The sequence below is a fragment of the Podarcis tiliguerta genome, assembly GCF_965153285.1.
Source record: "Podarcis tiliguerta genome assembly, chromosome: 2".
NCBI lineage: Eukaryota > Metazoa > Chordata > Lepidosauria > Squamata > Lacertidae > Podarcis > Podarcis tiliguerta.
In genome coordinates this window covers 94,368,865-94,385,699 of record NC_139535.1, presented here as the reverse complement: position 1 = coordinate 94,385,699, position 16,835 = coordinate 94,368,865, and the positions used below count along the sequence as shown (strand labels likewise).

Genomic DNA, 16,835 nt, shown 5'->3' with positions numbered 1-16,835 from the left:
CAGCAAGATCCTCGGCGTCACGCGGAGTGGTTTCCATGGCAACCCCGGCCTCATGCCCCGCCCCGTCCACGACCAATCCTCCGGGGCCGGTCAGAGCGGTTCAAAAAGGAGTTTTGCCCTCTTTCCGTGTTTGTGCCGCTCTAGGCCTCTCGCCCTCTGTGGTTTCTTGCATTCTTTTTCCCCCTCCCCCTTTCTTTTGCATCCCGGAAGCGCCAACAGAGCAGGGGAAACGAGGAAGTGTGTGCGACGCGTGAAGCCGGAGCCGGGTTCTGGGGAGAGGAAGGGGGAAGAACTTGACTCCCTGGAGTGTCCCTCCCTTCCCCCCCCCACTACCCTCCACACCTTGGTTCTTCCCACGCCACGTCTGTCCCCGGCAACCCCGCCCCCTTTGAGTTGAAACAGAGCTGTCAGTCCTCACCGCCCACCCTCCAAGAACGGTCCCTCTCCCTCCCTGCCCTCCACCGAGCATGGCTTCCTCCCCTTCCTCTGGTTCCAACTGGGGCCTGATCATGAATATTGTGAACAGCATTGTTGGGGTCAGCGTGCTAACGATGCCCTTCTGCTTTCGACAGGTTAGTCCCGGGTTTGCGCCAAATTCTGCTCCTTTTCTCCTTTGGCTCTCTCTGCCCCGCTTCCCCTAACTGACTGTAGTGGATTCTTGATTATGGATCTATGGGGATTGGGGGCAGTCTTTCTGATCCCCGACCCCACTCCCACCCCCGTGCTCAGGGAGTTCCTAAATGTCCTCGTGGCAAGGAATCTGCACGTGGCAGGCAGATGCTCAGGGGGTTGTCTTCTGTGGGGAAAGCTGCACCCTGTGAATATCTGTCTGCAGTCAGTCTCTCGGAAAGGCAGAAGAGCTCAGCCAGAAATAAAGCTGGGAATCCTACAGGTGGTTCTGCTGCCACACCAAGCAAAGCGACTTCACCTGATTTTGTTGGCTTTTTGCCTAAGAGGGAAAGTTGCTCTTTCACTTAGTCCTCGCACTCACTTTCTGTCCTCCTTCCTTTTATGCTAATCACTCTGCCCCACCTTTTTTTTGCTTATGTTCTCACGTTTTACTTACTAATTTCATTTAAAAATTGCTTTCTGCTAACTGAACCTAACTTTCCATTCCCATTCATCTTTCCCCTTATTCTCACTTGCCTTGATAGTTACAGGCTTGCACTTATTGTTGAGAAAAGCCAGTTTTAGATGAGTTCGGATCAGTTGTTTGCCTTATACTGTACTGTATTGTTGATGGTTGTTTATACTGTATTGTAGAAGGTAGTTTATAACATGCAGGTTAAGTTTTATGGCCTGAGTGACCATGTTTTGTTAACGCTTGCTGAGTACTGACACAAGAGGGGTACTTTGCAGACTGTTTAGGACAACACTTGTGGTTTAGCCTATTTATTCTTAGTTTGCTTATAAAAAATCCTGTTACAGTGGTACCTTGGGTTAAGTACTTAATTCGTTCCAGAAGTCCGTTCTTAACCTGAAACTGTTCTTAACCTGAAGCACCACTTTAGCTAATGGGACCTCCCGCTGCTGCCACGCCGCCACAGCACAATTTCTGTTCTCATCCTGAAGCAGAGTTCTTAACCTGAGGTACTATTTCTGGGTTAGCGGAGTCTGTAACCTGAAGCATATGTAACCCGAGGTACCACTGTATTCTTCATCTGCAAGACATCTATCCCACAATATAGATTTCAGAAAGAATACAAAATGAGACATGTAACAAAATGTTGCAGTGTGGTGACCTCCTGTTCAGGGTGCCAGCCAGACATGCTGCCTTCCTTCATACTGTACTCCATTCTTTTTGTTGTTGTTTTCTCTTTCTGTCTCTGTTTCTCTCTCTCTCTCTCTCTCCCCCCGCCCCCTGTTTTTCTGCCCACTGAGTATCCTCAGTCCTTATAGGGTTATTATGGGGTTTCCCCTCTCTTAGGTTTTCTTTGACAAATATTTTTGTACTTCTACAATCATTGGCATTCCCCAGTTCTTCTGTTTTCTCCCTCTTGTGTGTGGATGGTGCTGTTTTGCCTACTTAAAGATAGACTCAAAATGAGTTCACTATTAGCAGAGCTATGTCTGAGAGAGCTTTTCTCATCATGGCAAATCTAAAGTTATTTTAACTTTTGCATAATAGTTCCCTTGCCTTGTCTATCTTGTGTATTTCAGGTGGACCTTTGCAGTGGTGGCTCTCCATGTATGGAATGCTTTCCCTATGGAGGCTCACCTGGTGCTATCTTTATTTTTTGGTGCCAGACAAAAAATATCCTTCTCACATGGACTTTTGGCCCTTAATTTGAAGGGTTATTTGTGGCCTCTTTTAATGGGGCAGGATCTTTAAGACCTATCTTTTATTTGTATAGATGCATTTTGTTTAAGTTTTTATTGATTGTGTTTATTGCAATTGGGTTTAGTATTTCTCTTGTGTCCGTAAGTCGCTTGGAACCATGTCCATGAGTAAAGCAATGTTGGACATTGTACTGAAGTTTTTCCGCACATGTATAACTTGTTTGGCAGGCGCAAAAATGTCACAGAATTGAGGAACGTAGGTGTTCAAATAGTTCCTGTGTTGAAGAGTGGCAGGAAAGCCACTTCACCCACTCCCTATTAAAGCCATCCTGCATCCCTGCATGGTAGCCCTTGTTTCTGATCTCCCCCTTCTCCTGCCAGGTCTCAGGGATGTGGGTTGAGGTTGTCTCTCAGGTAGTTGGGGTAGCAGGGTTAGGACTTTTGCTGCTGCCTTACATGTGGAAGTGGCAATCAGGTCTTCCTGAGTTCCTGGACTCATTCTTCTGTATCTTTTATTGCCTGCATTGGTTGTGCCTACTGTTGTTTTGCTTATTGTTCCAGTTACTTTTGAGTTTGAATCCTCCTCATTGGACAGTCTGATAGGCAGGTTGTGGCTCTCCCTCCCCCCCCCAGTAATAAGTTCCATGCTCTGCCTGTTGAGTCCTGGATGAGACACCATCCCTATATACCACACTGTACCCTTTAACTGGTGAGAGTAATCGGCCTCACAGTTGCATGTGCACTGCATATGCAACTGTCACCAACTTCTGCTCCTTGCACTCTTTAAATAAAGCTTTTGCGTGGTTTGGGTGTATATTGTATATTGGGTGTATCACACAGGTGTGAACTTCCTAATTGTCCCAGTAGACAAAGACATAAGAAGAGTCATGCTGCCTTACTTAGACCAGAGGTCCATCTTCTCTAGCATCCCGCTTCCCACGATGGGCAACTAGGTGCCTTTGGGATGCACACAAGGAGGACATAATGGTAGTGTCCCTTTCCTTTTCGTTGTTCCCTGGCAACTGGTGTTCAGTGGTATTCGCCTCTGAACCGGGAGATTCCATACACCACAACTCACAGGTGTATAGCACTGTTGTTCTAACTAGAACTAAGGCGTATTGGTTGAGATCCTCTGAACTTTCAGAACAGCCTGTAATTGTGGTATACAGTCTCAGTGGCATCGAAGTGGTCCCTTCCCCTCGAGCTTTTGTCAGAGTTCCTAAGACGCTGAATGCTCAGTTTTCCTGTTAAGACTAAGTTCTGTTTCTGAATTGGAAAGGCACAGCTGGTGTTGGCTGTTCAGGTTTTACACCTGCCATTTGCAAGGTAATGGTCTGCAGCTCTCTTTACAAGTACAAAGAGTTCTACAATTTGTCCATTTAGGTTTTGTTCACAGAATCCAGTCTGATCATGCCTCTGTGAATGACTTCCAGACTTCTTTAAGAAAAACCTTGAATGGAGTTTTATATTTGGGATCTACCTATAATCTCACCTTCTTTCTCTGGAAGTTGGATACCTTCCCCATAGCTTTCCGTATTATTTTGATCCCAATATCTCTTGCCAGCCAGCTTTCTGATGATCCACCCACCTAGGGCGTGCAGCATGTTGGCAAATAACCATCGGTGGTTGGCTTCTGAATTAGATTAACCTTGGGTGGTGTTTGCTTTATTTGATAGCTATTTATTTATGCAGAGCATTTTTACCCAGTCCTTTAGCCAAAGAGGCCCTCAGAGCAGCTTATAAAATTTGACAGCTAGATAATTATTGCCCCATTTTTGCTGGGGTCACAATTAGGCTTGTTAGTTGCTTGTTACCCTGAAGTCTCCAATGGCTCAGTAGAGCCTGAGGCTCTTAATCTCAGGGTTGTAGGTTCAAGTGCCACGTTGGGTGAGAGATTCCTGCATTGCAGGGGGTTGAACTAGATGACCCTAGTGGTGCCTTCCAACTGTACAAGTCTGTGATTCTGTGATAAACATAGAATGGGATTCAGCTAAGCTGTTGCATGTGTGGAATGTGGTCTGCTTGCAGAACAGGACTTCCCTCCCTTGCCCACATCTTCTAAATCTGATCTGGAGGTCGGTGGGAAAATCCAGAACAGGTTTAAGGAGTGCCTGGTGGGAGGAGAAGGGAGAAAGTACTGTTGCATGGATGGACTTTGTTCCACCCACTTGGTGGTACATTGAATTTCACCCATAGATATATTGTACCAGTAAAAGAAAAATCATACAAAACATCTACCATTAAAATGTGCGCGCGCGCACACACACACACACACAAAATAATAGCCACAGGAAGCTTTGGCAGCACACTAATACAGACCATATTATTGCAGTCTATCAAAAGTTAGGTTTGAGAGCTAAGGTTTTTTTGGGCATTGGAAAGATGTCAGTGAAGGTGCCAGGTGGATCTTGCTGGGAAGAGCATTCCACAGATGGGGAGCCACAACTGAAAAGGCCCCATCCTTTGTCATCATCATCCCAAAGTCTCTCAGAGGTGGGACCTGGAGAATGTTGGGAATCTGAGGTGAGATACCCACATAGTGGAAGCTTCCCCCAGTTCCAGTCACCATTCACAGGCATCTTAAGATCCAAAATAGTTTACTGCTGCAGAAGATCAGGCTTCAGTAAAGCAGTTCCCGATATTGGTATATACATACAGCCTGTAGGCTTTGCAGATACAAATACAGGTACAGATACATGTGAGTATAAAGTATTTCTGTTGCTCCAGCAATTCAAGATGTAACACAGATTCCAACTCACTTCTAAGACTGACCCTGACACACAAGAGACCCACTGACTGACTCATGAGCTGATGTGTCCTGCTCACTTATATAGATGGCACTGGGCCATTGCCATAGCAACTGGCTTGGATGACCTTGAACCTGTTGACTTATCTCATGCATGGGGTGATTTGTGCTCATGAATAACCCCTTCTTCCATGTCCAGTTCCTCCAACAGAGAAGGGTATGAGAATAAGATCTAAGGGTCAAGGTAGGTTTTTCATATTGGGAGAGGTTTTGCAGAAGACACTGAGGTCCTGAACTGGGCTCAGAAGTGTACAGGCAACCAGTATAGCTGCAATAGAACTGATGTTATATGAACTGTTTGCCCCAAACCTGACAACAGTCAGGCAGCCACATTCTGCACTAATTGAAGCTTCCGAAATGCTTCCAAAGGCAGCCCACAAGTAAAGCGCATTGCAGTATAGAAGACATGACACACAAGGAAAAAGGGCTGGGAGGAGAGGTGGAAAAAAGCAGGCTCAGACAGCAGTTCTTAAAGTTATGTTTTATTTATCTTCTGTGGTGTTCCCATTGCACTTTCGGAGCTATTTTTGTTCTCTAAACTTTCAATCTTGCTCTCCACTCAAAGTTGCTTGATTTTGTACCTGCAATATAAAATGGTCAGCTTTACAGTGTACTGCAGAGGATGGAGCTGCCCTAAAGACAGTTTGGAAACTTCAATAAGTGCAGGTCATGACAGTGGCAGTGAGAATTTTGACTAGGGCAACCAGCTGGAATCACTGGTGCTAAAATATCTTAACTTGGCTGCTTGTGAGTTTCTGGGCTGAATTTCAGGTGCTGGTATTGACCTATAAAGTCCTTGATGGCTTGTGGTCCTGGTGTCTGAACAGAACATGCCCTTAGATCTGGGGATGGGTGGGGGGGAAGACCCTTCCTGTCCCACCCTTGGAGGTGATGCATCATATGATGACATGGAATAGGGCCTTCCTTGTGGTGGTGTTCCAGTTATGGAATCCCCACCCCCACCCCTGAGATATGCCAGGCACTGATTCGTTTGACACTCCTTAGTACAGTGGTGTGCAAACTTTTTTCAAAGAGTTAAGGTTTTTGTAGGAAATAAGGTGTCACAGGGGCAGGATTAAATGGCGGACCAGATTAGGCCCCCAAAGCGGACTTTGGACATGTCTGCCTTAGTACAAAGCTAAAATCTGTATTTTTGCCCAGGTTTTACAATAACAGATATATATTTAATTTAGAAGAAGAAGAAGAAGAAGAGTTTGGATTTGATATTCCACTTTATTATTACCCTAAGGAGTCTCAAAGCAGCTAACATTTTCCTTTCCCTCCCTCCCCCACAACAAACACTCTGTGAGGTGAGTGGGGCTGAGAGACTTCACGGAAGTGTGACTGGCCCAAGGTCACCCAGCAGCTGCATGTGGAGGAGCAGAGACGCGAACCCGGTTCCCCAGATTACGAGACTACCGCTCTTAACCACTACACCACACTGGCTCTCAATTTAATTTGATCTGTTTTTCTAGAATTATTTGAATGTCAATTAGGCTAAAAACGATTCTGAAATAAAACAGAAAAATAATAGGAGGAATTTGACATCTCGCTCCTGGTTCCATCAGGACAAGCATTTTGGCTTGCCAGGAGGAACAATCCTCTCACTACTCCACCCAGTGCACTGGTTTGGTCATGGTTCTGACCCCCTGCAGCCAATTTTGTGTGGAGAGTGCAAAGGTGGGGGAAGCGCTATTGATCAAGTGCAAGTCTTTGCACAGGGCTTCAGTTGCCGTGACTTATTAGGTGAATCCTGCCCAATTTAATACTGAAGCTACATAGGATTTTATTCAAACTTGTTAAGTGTGTGACACTGGGGTGAGCTCCTGTTGCTGGACTTACAGACTGTCAGAAGTCCTTTACCTTTACCTTTAACTTGTTAAGCTATGAATGGCAAGAAAGTTATCCCTTTCTTTTGTGAAGTCTGGAAGTCTGCATATGCTAACAAGAACCCACAGGCTTTTTAAAAAAAAGATCCTTAGCAGTTTCAGCAGTCTCTTGTTGGCTTATGATTCATGATCCCTACATAAAGTCAGATTTTGATATGGAACAATATAGAACAGAGTAAGTTATGTTTAGAAAAATGGAAGAATATCAGCACCATCCTCTGTGTGCTGATACTCGAAAGCAAGTCCTACTTAGTTTAATGGGATTCGCTCCTAAGTAAGTATGCATAGTTTTAGAACACAAGCCTTTTGTGACCAGAGACTAAACTTGCTGAATGTCTTTCCTAAGCTGCTAAGCAAATTGATAACCTGATATTACTTTTTCAAGTAACTTTTGGAAGAGATTCCAAACCCTCCAAACCTTTGCATCAGAAGGTTCCAATCAATCAAGATGTTTAGCTGTTGGTTAGTTCCATCTTTTTCCCAACAGATGGCATTAGCATATAGCAAAGCAAAACACTTGAGTCATTTAAGTAGGTCTGTTAACAGATGGTACCAATGATGTCGTTATATTTTTCTCTTGCAGAGAGATCTGCATCAGGGTACTCTTGCTGGAATATTTGACTAGTCAAATAATAAACATGGTTCTTTGATCAGAAAATAGCAGCTGAGTTGTCAGTTGAAAATAGCAGCTGCCATCTTCGGCTTTAACCCTGGACTGACTGAGAAATAGACTGTTTACCAGATTTTTGACATTCCCAGTATCTGTGAATATGCGGCATGTTGTATATAATGTCTGAAGGCAAGTGATAGCCTGAGAGTATGCTTCTTTGCAATGAATGTCTGTGCCTTTCTTCTTACATTCATTGTATTCATGGGTTTCTCTCCCTACAGGGGAGGAAAAGATAAAAACTTCTGGCATGATCATGGTCTGAATGCCCCAAGAGGTGACTTAGTCCTTCAGTCTAATAATGTAACCATCCCAGAGCCTTCTGTAGGCCCCCCCCCTTTAAATAAACCTTGTGCTTTGTTGTGAACTTTTTGCAATTTAGAAATAATAAAGCTCCCTTACAATTCCATTTCCCACTCTTACCTACAAATTCCTCAGATTAAAATGAATGAGCAAGGTAGAAATAGGCAAAGGTGCAAGTGTAAGCAGGGTCTGATGAGCCTAAGAAGCGATGCCAATATAATAGATCTTAAACCAGCCAAAAAGTGCATAGGAAATAAATGCACCGCTGTGTAAGGAACTGTGGCCATGTTGCAATACGTTAAGGACCTTAGGAAGAGAGAAAATATATATAGGGGAAGGCGAGACGGGTAGTAGAAGAGCTGTTAGGCGTGTCCACATCTCCTCCTTAAGGGGCACAGGCCTTTTCTTCCTAAGATATATCAGAGGTTGTACTTTTAAGACTGGTGTTGCTAGTGGCACTTCATAGTGCTTGCGTCAGTTTTGAGCCACATAGACAGATGCCCCTGCTGGTAAAAGAGACGCAGGTGTCGGTCATCGGACACTCGGAGGCATAGTTGATTTTTCAGTGCTGGACTTAACGGGAGTTAGGAACTGCTGGTAGTAATTAAGTCTTTGTGGTTGTAAAAGTGCTTACCACCAAATGATATGTGGTTATGCACATGAACATCTGGTCACAGATGCTTTCCCCAATGCACGGCAGCGCTTGTTAACAGATGCTGCTAATAGATTGTGGTACTTGGTTGCACGAATGACCTGATGGAAAATCACAGTAGTAGGATACTAACTCCAGTATAACTTCTGCCCAGAAAGGTCTGTGTGTAGCCTTTGTTTCAGCAGGCCCTGGGAGACAAGGGCTTGCTTATCCTGTTTCACCTGCTTCCACCGAATCCTGGAAATGGCAATGACTTCCTTTATTTTGTGGGGACACACACACACACACACAAAACAATTGACCTGTGGCAGTGTTTTTGAGAGACCTTGGGAAGGCTCTGGGGTTCTTGTTGGTTGGTCCAACCTCACAGCTGCCAACTGATGTCAATAAGCCTTCCCTTGAGAAAGTAGCCCTTTGCCGCTATTTACGTTTTAAGGCTTCTCAGAGCAGGACATTGGTTTGTTATGCCCACAGTTGCCAGCAACTCCAAAGCTACAACTCAGAACAAATAGCAGCTGTGATGAAAGTTTAGCACCACTTGTTCCTGCGGAGTCATGCATTGTTTTCAATAAATGCTCAGCCATTCATGTCCTCTCTCTCCCCCTCCTTTCTCTGAGCTCCTTCCGCTTGCTTCCTCTACAAATACGTACAGAGAGGGAGCCAGCCAGCACAATGCTTTCCGGGACAGGTAGCTAACAGGGTAATTTATGTTTGCGCTGTAAGTGGGTAGTACAGCCAGTAACACCTCTGCAGAGGAGTTCAAACTCCTGGATCAACAGCATGCTAACTTGTTTAACATGAATCTGGTAGGAGCTTGAGACAGATCACTGTTCTGGAATATGCCCAGAAAATGTCACAACAGCAGGGCATGTAGTCTTGTTCCCTTCCATAAATTGCTCTGGTTTCCTTTTCCAGGCAAGGAGGTGCTGCAACCGAGCCATTTAGTAAACAGGTGGCTGCTCTATGTCTTCTGCCATAAACTGTGTGTGTGAATAAAATTGAACTCGTACGTCACATTTTGGCTGACTGCTGTTCAGAGGCAGGGGATCTCCCTTAACAGACTAGTGTGTGGCTGCAAACATCCCAGGCAGCCTCTAGGTGCTATGGGACAGCAATAAGAATGCATGAAATAAGAGTTGTAGGGTGGGTGGGGGTTGGAGAGGAGGGGGTGGTGGAGAGTGCTTATTATTCACCCAGCGCTTTTATTTCCTCCTTTCTAGTGTGGCATCTTTCTGGGAGCTCTGCTGCTTATTTTCTGCTCCTGGATGACTCATCAATCCTGTATGTTCCTAGTGAAATCGGCCAATCTCAGCAAACGCAGGACCTATCCTGGACTAGGTGAGCAAGGTCTACTGGGGGCAAGGGTGATTTTATGCCTTGCTTTTTACTCCCATCTTCCTAATTTACGGCACTCATACTGTTGCAGCTGAATTATTCACAGTATTCCAGGGTAGGCTTGTTTCTCTCCTCCTTTCTGTAATAGCAGCTGGTAGCAGAAACGTTTAACTCTTCGAAGATGACGCCGAACTGCTTTGACTGCACAATCCAGGAAGATAATGGTGCAAACGTGTGCTCTTAAGGGAGAGAGCTGGCATGACGGGTGTCTCTGGAATAAGTTATTGGTCTCTTCCCAAAAACCACTCACTTTCCCTGCCCAGCATGCTGCCGAGGACATTGGGTTCTGCCAGTAGAAAGCCTGGCATGGACTGTGGGCTCCTTGGATCGTGTGCTTGCGGCAGCACAACGGGGAGGTCAGGGGAAACAGTGTACAAAGTTCTAAGCAGCCAAGAAAACCGAAACATCTGCAAGATTCATGTGTGGGTTTCTGGCAAGGCTCGCCAGCCCTCTTCCTCATAGCTTGTCTGCTGTGCCTTGGCGCCAGGATCTCCATCTATTTTTGACCTCTCCTCCGATTCCCAAGGATTTGGGTGGGGGAGGAGATGCTCGGAGAAGGCTGAGGATTTAAGCCTTTCTGATTGGTATGTGTCGTCTTGTTGGAAAACAAAGCTGGGTAGAATAGCCCCTCTTGGGCTTTCTTAAAAGCGGCTGCTCCAGGAACAGAAACTCTGCCATACCCCATTCTAAGTTTGCCTCTTGCAGAGGTGGGATTTGTCCCTCGGGGTGGCAGAGGTGAAAGACTCTCATGGCAGGACATGCTGTTTTCTGCCCTCCCACAGCCATAACCCCATCTTGCGTTTCCTGAGTTGCCTCTTGGGGAGTCAGAGTGGGGAATTGGCTGGTCTCCCTGCCTGCAAAGGATTTAAAGAAATGTGCAGTCTCCTTAGTGACTGTTGACAGATGGATACCCTCAGTTCCTCTGTTGCCTGAGGCTCCTTCATTTAGCTGCACAGCACAGCCACTGCAAAATATGTCTATTGGTAACAACAGAAATTAGAAAACTCGTGTAGTCCTGAAGGTTAAAGCCTTTCTACAAAAGATATGCTTTATTATAACTGCTCTCTCTCTCTCTATCTCTTTTGGCAGGGTAGGGTTAAGGAGGCGAAGGGAACAGGGAGTCAGACATAGCTCTTTCTCCCTCTCGCCAGATGCCCGCAGTCCTTGATTTCCCCCTTCTGTGTTACAATAAGTCTTTGTACACTCCTCCTACTTTGCCTGAATACAGAGAGTCCTCTTCACCTTGGAGTGTCTCCCAGGAAGAAGAGGTTCCCTTCCCTTTCAAAAAAAAAACACAACAACAACCCAAAAACCTAAGCAGCTTAGATACACAGAAGGGCTAGTAAATGCTTCCAAACTTTTTGGCACACAAAGATTGCTGCGGAAAGAAATGGCTTCCCTTTTCTGCCCGCCTTTGCCCTGGGAGAGATGCCATCAGCCCAGAGCAAGGGAGAGTGCCTGGGAAAAAGGCATCCTCTGCCCCGGGGAAGGCTGGGCCACCGCCGCCACAGTCATCCTAATGCATCAAGGTTGAGCAGCTACACACAGCAGCCTTTGTCGCTGGCTTTCTTCTACACCGGTCCAGCTGCAAGAGATCCTGGCAGAGCCCATGCCGATTCTGTGGGAGGCTTTGGCAGCTTTGAGGGACGCAGGAAAGTTTTACAAATCAACTTAATCTAAGCAGTGTCTTCCGGAAGAGCATTCAAAGCCTTGGCTACAAAAGCCAAAGTGGCAGAGGAACAATAGGAATAAACACCTCTAAATGTTGTTTGGGAGCGAGAGACGGGGTGGGCGGAGGAACTCTAGATGTCTGTCAAGTCCGGCAAATCAATAGCATTTGTCTCTGAGAAACGAAGCAGCAATGTTGTCGCTGTTTTTAAATTATATACTGTTGTTTGTGGCTATAATTTTTCTCGGGCTTTGATAGGATCGTTTAAACCAAAGGAGCTAATGCTTTTCACTCAGAATTGTTTATTTTCTTGATGTAGATGGTAGAAGTAATTCCACGGAAAGGACATAAGCACTGCCTCACTTGGTCTCGTTGTGCCCCATCTATGTAGGCTTCAGGGATGCTGGTGCTGGGAGGACAGCTCTTGGCTCTGCTGCCCCTCCACAAAAGGGATTTGCTTTATATTTAAATTTTATTTAAAACCTTGTTTTAAATTTGTAATGATAATGAATAAGCTTACTGTTCTCAAGTGTGCTCTGAAGTGTCTACAAACAATACACACACACACTCACTCACACAGTTATACCTTGGTTGACGAGTGCCTTGCAACTCAAATGTTTTGGCTCCCAAACACTGCAGACCCAGAAGTGAGTGATCCAGTTTGCAAACGTTTTTTGGAACCCGAACGTCCAACGCGGCTCGTCTTGGTTTCCGACCATTTTGGAAGTCGAACAGACTTCTGGAACGGATTCCGTTCGACTTCCGAGGTACCACTGTATATAAAAAAGCTTTATTACATATTGGGAATAATACTATACATGACTGTAGTATTCTGTATTCTGGTACACTCCTACCCCAGTATTATGTAGTAGTAATAAATTGGGAAATACACTAATATCTGCTTGATGCCTTTGAGTTAGGCAGGGTTAAATATTTAAATACACAAGACTATAGGTAAAAATATTTCATCCACTGCTATTCTCTATTGGTTGTTGGGCTACTGAGACATTGCACAAGAATTTGGATATCTGCAAAGTTTGCAAAGTTAAGAGAGGAGATGTAATCCCAACTCCTGAATGAGGGTACTGGGTGGACACTTGATTGTTGTTCTAACTACTACAGGATCTTGGCTGAAAGCCATTTTGTCTACATACTTAATGTTTATGAAGGTATACTGGGTCTCACGTGTTCTCTGTAAGAATGCTGTGTGCACTATAATGCTCTGGTTTCATTTTCATAAACATTCAGATATGGATGAGACCTGTGGTAGACGGAAGCTGAGGTCAGTTTGTTTGTCTTGCAAGCGCATCTGACTGAATTCCATACAGAAAAATAATTCCCTCTGTGTAGAAAACTGGCATAGAGCTAGCTAGAACCTTTACCCCTGATGTTCTAGTTTTCTGCATGAAGGGAATATTTTATATGGAATTATGGGAAAGCATTCCATCACTTGAGCCCTATCCTTCAGCCAAGACCCAGATTTATTTATTTTTCATCTGTTTAATTAGACTAGAGAGAGGGACTGGCTGTTCATAAATGGTTGACATGCTCACTGTGGAAAGTGGAGAATCTCCCATTTGGATCCTGACTGCAGTTTAGCTGCATACATATTTATAGGTTTAATTTATCTGATACCTGTTTAATAATCTGTCTCAACATAGGAAATCTAAAACATCTACTCATTGCCTCATTTTAGAACACCCAAAGACACTGATAGTTTAATATCTTAGGCCTATACCTCAGTCATACAGGAACTGATATCAGTCTTGAAACATTTCCGTATCTATCATTATATAAATTAGAGAGCTGGTTTGATTTGGTAGATAGAACATCTGGTCTTGGATCTAGAGGGCCCAAATCCAGATTCTGGCTCTGCAATGGATTTATTAAATGGCCTTGGGCAAGTTACTTGTCTCAGCCTTCATTCCTCATTTGTAAGGTGAGAATAATGACCTTTTTATTGAGGAGGAATGTAATAAGGATTGTCAAGTCCTTTGTATACTAAAGGACTGCATAACAATAATATATAACGTAATGAGGTTATTTCTTTTTTAAAAAAATATTTTTTATTAGATTTTCCATCAATTTTTTTTTACAAAGTTATACATCCATTTTTAATTTAAACCCTTTTTTCCAGAACTTCCCTCAGCTTGTCTGATAATTTTCCGTTTTTTTTTATCTTCGTCTCACATTTCCCAATATTATATTGCACTCAGATACTCTTAATCACATCATATTTTTTAAACAATATTTCTAACAGTAATTTCACAGAGCTTCTTGAAAGCCAACAAACGTTATTTGCTCATCACAGAAATTTTTGATATACTCTGTAAATTTCTTCCAGTCCTCAGAGAATCTCTGGTCACGTTGGTTCCTAATTCTCCCCATCAATCTGTCCATTTCTGCGTATTCCATCAGTTTCATCCTCCATTCTTCTTTCGTGGTCATCTCTTCCTGTTTCCATTTCTGTGCCAGCAAAATTCTGGTTGCTGTTACTGCATACAAAACTAATTTCACATCTTTTTTACTAATTTCATTATCCAGTATTCCCATTAAGAAAGCTTCTGGTTTTTTAACAAAAGTATATTTCAACATTTTCTTTAACTCATTATAGATCATCTCCCAGAAGCTTTTTACCTTCTTACATTCCCACCACATATGGCAAAATGTTCCTTCTGTCTCCTTACACTTCCAACATTTATTACACACTTTATACATTTTACCCAATTTTACTGGTGTTATATACCATCTATTATAACGTAATGAGGTTATTTCGCTTTCCGCTAGCTTTCCCTTCGCTCCCAGGTGCACACCTTAATTTTAACCCTAATTAACTAGAATCCACCTAAGAGGCCTAATGCAAAATCGCAAGACGGTTCTCTTCAATGTCACTTTTCCTTCTACACGGGCACAAAAGTTCAGTGTTTGACAGAATCCTTCTGTTTACAAAGCGCTCCACTTTTCCACTGACTCATTCTCCACCTCCCCCAACCCCCTACTGTTTGGGTTTGCTTTGCTATGGGGGGGGGCGCTTTTTACCCCTGCCGGTACATAGTCAGTTGTCTTCTGACACTTCTGACACTGATGACATGCCAGATTAAAATATGAAATGCTGATGGTCCTGCCTGCGCATAGATGAATGGGATTCATTTGCAAACTTAAATTTTCAGCCTGCTTTATTGCATAAAGCTTAAGCCCAGGTATCTATTTTTCTTTTCCCGGCAAAATAAGCCATTTATTCCCGTATACCGGTGGGAAAGTGAGTTATAAATAACTCCTCCCACCAGTGGCCTTCTCATGTAAGCAGTGCCTGTGGAAGATCTCAGTGGCTCCTTCTGTAAAAGGGGTGTGCTGGAAACAAGAAATCTGTTTTCACAGAAGTAGCCACTGCAGTCTTGTGCAAGGATGTCTGCACTCAGCATGTAAATGGACCGCTTTTGCAAGCATTTTTCCCCATATATTGGTCAGCTCAGGTAGTGCATGGACCAACTCTGAGTGAGCGTGACTTTTTCAAAACCCTCTGCTGAGTGAATGACTGAGCCGGCATTTTGATCCAGTAATCCTCAGTCTGTGTTTTGCAGTTGTTTTAAGGCCTGTTCTCTAATGCTCGTCAAGCAAGAGTTCCTATTGTGGGCTGCCTCTGCCAGTTCTTTGGCGGTAGTTGGGCACAATTTCTTACCGGGATTCTTAAGGGTAGCTCAGTCAGTAGAGCACGAGACTCTTAATCTCAGGGTTGTGGGTTCGAGCCCCACATTGGACATAAGATTCCTGCATTGCAGGGGGCTGGACTAAATTATCCTTGGAGTCCCTTCCAACTCTGATTCTGTAGGCAGAAAAGAAAAAACCGCAAGCACTTTCCTCAGACCTGGCCAGAGGATGTGGGCTGTGAAATTAGAGCAGTTAACAGCAGCCCAAAGTAAAAAGGAGAACACCTTGGTAACCAAACTTCCTGCTCTTAGATCCAGGTAGTTGGAGCCAGCCAAGCAACCTGTCTCTTGTAGCTAGGTTGGGCTTGCTTCAAAGGGAGCTTTTGAAAGAAATTTGAGGGAACCGTTTTCCCCCTCCTTCCCCACCACTGAGGTATCTTGAGCCTGAAGGGGGTAGTTTCATTCCGCAGTTGCTTGACTCAACAGATGGATCCCAAGTCTGTTGTTTAATTGATCCATTTTAATTGAAAATCTGCTTTAAAAAACAATCAATCAATCAATCTATTTCTAAGGCGGCATTATCTTTGAGCCTTCCATTGGAGAAGGATACGCCCTTTCTGTTGTCCTTATTCCCCTTTCTGTTGTCCTTATCCCTTATTTTATTACATCCTTGCGCTTGGGCGGCTGATCCTTTTTTATTTTCTTTTTTCTTTGCTGTTTTTGTATGTGCAGATTTCACCAAGAAAACATGCACATTGTGCGAGCCGAGGGGCTGAAAGCCCTGTTGCCTTCTGTAAACATTTCACATGAATGTGTGGCATTAGTAAGAGGCCCAGGTTAAAAAAGGTTCTCTCCCTCAGAACCGGAGGTGGCAATTTCCCTCTTATCCCCATAGTAAAACGCCTTTTGAAAATACAAGCTGAGCTTTCCAGAGGAACGGTGATTTCAAGGATGCCGGTTGCTTTGTGCTGCGAGCGGTGACCAGTGTATGAAATGAAAAAGAAATCTCTTGGTCAAATCCCTTTGGTGTGGGTTGTGAATCATGGATATTCTCAGGGTGGCTGCACATTCTGGGCACCATCTCAATCCTCCCGTCAGCGGCACAAAGTGGTTCAGTCATAATGGAGAAGGAAGGAATAAAAATGGGGACTTGATTGAAATTTTGCACTGCAGTAACTTTTTGCCACACAGTCTCTCATGCTCACATATTTTCTTTTTCCGCTCTGACTTTCTTCTTCTAATAGTTGCCATGTGTAACTCCTATTTAGTGCTGTTGAGTTTTTTTTTTGTGGGTGGAGGGGGGAGGGAGGGAAGAACCTGCTTTGAATCTTCCCCCCAAATTTGTTTTTATGTGGCTTCTGATTTGTGAATGGTATGCCAAGGCGTGGGGTGGGGGGCAGTCCCAGAGTGGCGGTGGGGTAGAAGAAAACTAACTCTGAAATACAAAACTAGCAAAGCCCTGCCTCTTGAATAGCCTCTGGTGGCTGTTGTTCCTTTAAAAAAAAATGCCACGTTTTGAACATATGT

The 16,835-nt window shown here is 44.2% G+C and overlaps 1 protein-coding gene across 2 annotated transcripts in view; it reads left to right on the top strand.

Moving 5' to 3' along the window:
- The first annotated feature begins 74 nt into the window (after positions 1–74).
- Positions 75–16,835, top strand: part of SLC38A10 (solute carrier family 38 member 10) — an 80,272-nt gene continuing 63,511 nt past the window's right edge. Inside the window, exons 1-2 of one of the 2 annotated variants that reach the window (XM_083427355.1) lie at positions 75–572; positions 9,818–9,935. In XM_083427355.1, coding sequence (XP_083283481.1) covers positions 468–572; positions 9,818–9,935 — 223 coding nt within the window. In that variant the 5' untranslated portion in view covers positions 75–467. The remainder of the gene's footprint in view (positions 573–9,817; positions 9,936–16,835) is intronic. The other variant, XM_083427354.1, reaches the window with a different exon arrangement.